The 5,527-nt window shown below is 43.9% G+C and overlaps 1 protein-coding gene across 1 annotated transcript in view; it reads left to right on the top strand.

The window, feature by feature from the left end:
• The window catches only part of myo18b (myosin XVIIIB), a gene marked incomplete at its 3' end in the record, with an annotated part of 14,506 nt that overhangs the window by 77 nt on the left and 8,902 nt on the right, over positions 1-5,527 (top strand). The window contains exons 2-10 of the mRNA XM_031878064.1: positions 564-707; positions 2,139-2,483; positions 2,767-2,830; positions 3,463-3,575; positions 3,659-3,826; positions 4,045-4,255; positions 4,635-4,777; positions 4,904-5,004; positions 5,115-5,178. Of these exons, the coding sequence (XP_031733924.1) occupies positions 564-707; positions 2,139-2,483; positions 2,767-2,830; positions 3,463-3,575; positions 3,659-3,826; positions 4,045-4,255; positions 4,635-4,777; positions 4,904-5,004; positions 5,115-5,178 (1,353 nt within the window). The remainder of the gene's footprint in view (positions 1-563; positions 708-2,138; positions 2,484-2,766; positions 2,831-3,462; positions 3,576-3,658; positions 3,827-4,044; positions 4,256-4,634; positions 4,778-4,903; positions 5,005-5,114; positions 5,179-5,527) is intronic.

Raw genomic sequence — 5,527 nt, 5'->3', positions numbered from 1 at the left:
GTGTGTGTGTGTGTGTGTGTGTGTGTGTGTGTGTGTGTGTGTGTGTGACATTTATTTTTTGTTGCCTTTAGACTCTTTAAAAACATTCAGGAGCAACAATTCTCTTCACCAACAGCGTGAAAGTAGAAAACTGTTGACTATTGTTGAATAATTCTCTAAATGTTAAATATTTTTTTATAAATTTGCAAAATGCAATTAAAACAAAAAACATATTAAAGTATTATTTTACATAAGAGTTTAAAACTAATGTAAATGAATAATAAGATCATTAAATATATTTATTTGAGACTTCTACAACATGCAGTGAGATGGATGGAGGCAGAAAACTATATCTTAAATTTAGTTTACGTGTTCTTTTCCTCATGCAAACATTTTAAATCCTAAATATAAAGTGACGACTCTGAAAGAGAGAAGATATGTTTTAAATATTCCGTGACCTGCATGTTGTGCAAAGTTTAGAAACCTGCATGTGTAGTTTCACTCATCGTGTATAAAGACTCTTCCTCCACGTCTCACAGTGACTTTATGTCTCTCTCTACCTGCTTCCATCATCTGAACCACAGATAAAAGAGGAGAAGACGCCGGTGGCCGTGGCCGAACCTCCTCCGCCTCTGTCGGCTCTGCCGGGCGGCTTCCTCAAACAGCTGGTGAGAGACTCGGAGAAGGAGACTAAACAGAAAGAGCCGGAGGCCAAAGACGAGAGACCAGTGAGCCGCTTTATTCTTTCTATGTATCTATGTATCTATATATCTATTTATCTATTTATCTATTTATCTATATATCTATAACAACTGGAAACACTCAATTTAATCTGAGCTAAAGTGTCAAAATGCAAAGTTGTTGTCTGTGAGCCAATGAGAAGAGAGTATGAGTCCCCAGTTATGAAACTTTAACTGACCTTTGTTTCATGTTGACATTAAGTTTGATTCCTACTCACACACTTTGCTAATGCTAAAATGCTAATGCTAGTTAAAGATGTCTTCATAAAAGTGTCCAGTAACACGGATTTCTGTTTCTTCTGTTAGCCTCTCATTCTGAACCAGACAGAGTTCAATGAATCGAGGAAGAAACATCCTGTTTGCTTTTCTGCTCTTGTATCAGGACGTTAGGTGTTGCACTTCATGCCAGGTCTGCAGAGACGGAGAAAACCACAACTTGTTGTTTTTACACATTGGTTCTATATGTTAATTAGTGAACTGTAGAGGTAGCTACACTCGCAGTTTCTCCCTGTCTTTCAGCTAAGCTAACTAGCTTTGTGTCAAAGTCCTACCCAGTTGTCAGAATTTAGAAAGTATGTTTCTGCAAATGTTTCTGGGTTTACGATGATTGTCGATGTTTCTGATAAAAAATTATATAAATAAAATATATGATAAAGATAAATTAGCTTTGTATCAAGCATGCAGAAACGCACAATGCCATGAGGTGATCTAACAGCGCAACGTGACAGCGCAACGCGGCAGCGTAACGTAACAACGCAATGTAACAGCGTTTCGTGACAACTTAACTAGCGTAAATAAATAACAACCACCCCTAGCATAACGTTACGTAACAAGCATAAAGTAGACGCTTACTCTTGGTCCTGTTTGTTGATCCCTGAGTGTGTGTTAGTGGACTTTAAATAATGACGGCTCTGTGTACTACGTCACTTTCTCGTTGGGTTGAGGTTTAAATTACAGTCAGTGTTAAAGGAACAGTTCACCCAAAACCAGGATAAATTGCATATCGCTCACTTCCTTTCGGCTCTCTATGGTCCCACTAAATGTTTCTCTCAAAGGGCGTTAAAGAGAGCAGAGCGCCCGCAAACAATATTGGGAAACGGGAAAAGCTTTGTTTAGCATGACTGGATACTAGACGTGTAGATAATGCTGCACGGGAAAGTTTAGAAAGTGCTTTTGACGTTTTATAATCTTTCGTTCGGTTTCTCTGTTTGCAATATCATTTGATCAAAAACATTTTCTGGGACCATAAAGAGCCTGAACAGTATATTTTATATATTGATAAATACAATTGATCCTGTTTTGGGTGAACTGCTCCTTTAAGGTGAGGGGAAACACAGATGGATGTGTTCAATAGAACTTGCAGACATCAGAGTTGTGTTTTTACCAAAATGTTTGACTCTTGTTTTTTCTCCGCTGCAGCCGAACAAGCTGAGCGACGACCTCGTGCAGCAGTTCCTCCTCCCGGATCAGACTCCTCCGATCCTCGAGGCGGAGATGTCGCTCCGGGCCGAACAGCTCGTCAACAACAACAACAACAACATCAGCATCAAGCGGTCGGACGCCCAGAGCCACGGTTACGCTCCGGACCGAGGAACCGGGCGGGAAACCAAACAGGAAGTGAAGATGGAGAGGAGCGAGAAGGAGGAGGAGAGGAGAGAGGAGGTGCAGCAGGTGGAGAAAAGGAAAGAGGAAGGGATGGAGGAGAGGCAGGAGCCGGAGGGGAGGCAAGCAGACATGAGTGTGACGGAGCCGGACAGGAGAGAGGTTCGTCTGATCTTTATTATATGAAGTCCTGGAATTATTACAGACTTTATTAATCTGTCACCAAACACAAAAAGGTCTTTATATAGACATTATTTAAAATGTACAATTTGTGAATTTTAATTTTAGAGACTTAATAAATCCAATGGAAGAGTGTTTTTTAAAGTATAGTTTTAATTCAAATTGATTTAAATGTTTAGCAATTGTCTCCAAATAAACACTGTACATAAGTAAAATGTGTCATGTAAATACACTATAATTAATATCTCTGTTGTATCTCCATCAGGTCAGAGATGTTTGGTACGAAGCTGGAACTGTTTGGTTCGTCCACAAGGAGGGGTTCACCCTCGGTGAGTCAACAAAACACACACACACGGACCACACACACACACGCACACACACACACACACGCACACACACACGCACACAGATAAAATGGTTTAGGATAAACCTGAGCTCCAGGAGAAAACCCTACATGATTGATTAATGGGGGGGGGGGGCTATGATGCTGCAGTGCTAATCACCAGCCACTGTGTTTTGCGCAACAACGTAGCGCAACAACGTAGCGCAACAACGTAACGCAACAACGTAGCGCAACAACGTAACGCAACAACGTAACGCAACAACGTAACGCAACAACGTAACGCAACAACGTAGCGCAACAACGTAGCGCAACAACGTAACGCTACGTTGATTGACATTTTTTAAATATTTAAAATATTAGAGAAAAAATTCTAGAAAATTAAAACGGATTCATGTATCAGAACTTCTTCTGTCAGACCTGCTGCAGTGCAATGAGAGGTTTTCTGCTCAGAAACACTACCACTTTAGTCCACAGGGGGCGACAGAGCCAACACTAAATTAAAGTTCCTTGTAGTAGCTTTAAAGGATCTAAATATCACTCAGCATTGATAACAGGTGTTGTGGTTGTTGATAGAGTTTGATTATTGGTCTCTGATTGGTTGGTATGAACTCGTTTCAGCCACTCAGCTGAAGCCGGACGAAGGCACACCTGAACTCCCAGAAGGCCGAGTGAGAGTCCGTCTGCAGACAGACGGGTCGCTGCACGACGTGACAGAGTACGAGATCGAGAAGGTAGCTCAGGTCTATGTTCTTGTTCTTCTTGTCTGTCGTTTAACACTTTGCTGGACTCACAGCGGTTCCCTCTCCTTTCACAGTGTAACCCGTCTGAGCTGGACCTGTGCGAGGACCTGAGCAACCTGCAGAGCGTCAACGAATGTGGAGTTCTGCACAATCTGACCAGTCGAGCTAAAGCCAACATGCCGCTCACACAGGCGGGACCCAACCTGGTGAACTTGTGGCCTCCGCTGCAGGCTCACAGCAAGGTGAAGCATCCACAGTCAGAAGTCCCATGAAGAGAAAAGGCTGTTTTTAAACATCAGCTGGTTAGACTGCTATACAAAGACTAGACTTCCTCAACTGCTTGTATTTTGAGAAATATCTTTATTCTCCAATGAAAAGGTTGATCATCAATGACACCAGATGAAGCTAACGGTAATGTTTTGTAAAAATTAAAAGCTCACCTCCTCTTCATCTTCGTCAGACCCCAAAGTCTCGGCGAGGGGAGTCGGTGTGGGACGCTCCTCCTGCTCTGGCTGCTCTGGTCAAACGGGTGTACGTGTCCATGGTCGGCACCAGGAGGGACCACAGTGTGTGTGCGGTGGGACGCAGCGGCACCGGCAAGACCACCGTGTGCCAGGCCTTCACCCTCGCTCTCCTCAGACAGGCCGGGATGACAGGGGAGAAGATCAGCGGTGAGTCCAGCAGCTGGAGGGGCCACGGGGGGACTATGAGTCAATGGGTCCCTGGGTCCCTGGGTACAGACATGCCAAAAGGACCCAACCTGGTCCTGTGGTGGTTTTGACCTTTCTTTGTAGTCGTTATGTTTCCTTTTGTAGTTGCTTCACATCTCCTTGTAGTGTCTTTGTGGTTGTCTTGTCTCTTTGTGGTCATTTTATTTGAGGGACATTTTGTAGCTGAAGGCCTGGGGGGCCCCTGACACTTTTGGCCCCTGTTCCTGTGCCCCGGGAGCCCCGTTCAATAATCCGTAATGGCAGGGAACTGCGCTTTATATCCATACTTCTGCTTCTGCTTATTTATGTCAGACTATGATTTTGATCTCCCCCCCACCAGTGGACCGTGTCCAGGCCATGTTCACCATCCTGAGGTCTTTCGGCTGCGTGAGCTCGCCGCACAGTGACGCTTCGTCTCGATTCGCCATGGTCTTCTCTCTGGACTTTAACCACGCCGGACAGGCTGCCGCTGGACACCTACAGGCACGAAGCACACAAACACATTAAACAGAGTTTGTTATCTCTGGTTAGATACAAAGATACTCATGTCGTCTTCTTCTTCTGGTCCTCTCCTCCTCCTCCTCCTCCTCTCTGCTGCTTCTCCACCAGACGATGATGTTGGACAAGTGGAAAGTGTGTCAGAAGACTCAGGGAGAGAGTAACTTCCTGGTCTTCTCTCAGATGCTGGCAGGAGTCGGCACAGAGATGAGGTACATACTGTACTTTAAATATTTGTTACATCACATATTTCCTATTATGATTATCGTGTTAAAGTCCTCACAGTGTTCTGAATGTTCTCTCGTTGATGATCCTTCATTAGGACGGAGCTGCAGCTGCATCAGCTTCCTCAGTCCAACTCTTTTGGGATCGTTCATCCCACCAAGGTACAGTAAGAGCAGAAGAGTCTCAGCTGTGATGGGGAACAGCAGCCAAACCACAGCTGAGCTCAGCTTCAGGGTCCTGCTGCTGTGTGTGAAGGCTGCTAATCGTTGATGAACACATGACTCGGTTATATTCATCATTTAGTTATTTTTGCGTTTGGGATCCTGGTCGCTCTTTAACATACTAAGATCTTTTTTATCACTTCATGATTGTGAAGATGTTTATGTTTGAATTGAACGAGTAGGATTATTCTGTAAAAACAATATTTAAAATATTCCCTCTCAATCGTCATTATGACCCATTAGACGTGTGTAGTGGTGTCTCTACTGATGGATGGAGGGATGAAGGATG

Source organism: Anarrhichthys ocellatus, unplaced genomic scaffold (genome assembly GCF_004355925.1).
Source record: "Anarrhichthys ocellatus isolate YVR2014 unplaced genomic scaffold, GSC_Weel_1.0 scaffold160, whole genome shotgun sequence".
Lineage (NCBI taxonomy): Eukaryota > Metazoa > Chordata > Actinopteri > Perciformes > Anarhichadidae > Anarrhichthys > Anarrhichthys ocellatus.
Note: the sequence above shows the minus strand (reverse complement) of the source record. Positions and strands in the feature narration are given on the sequence as shown.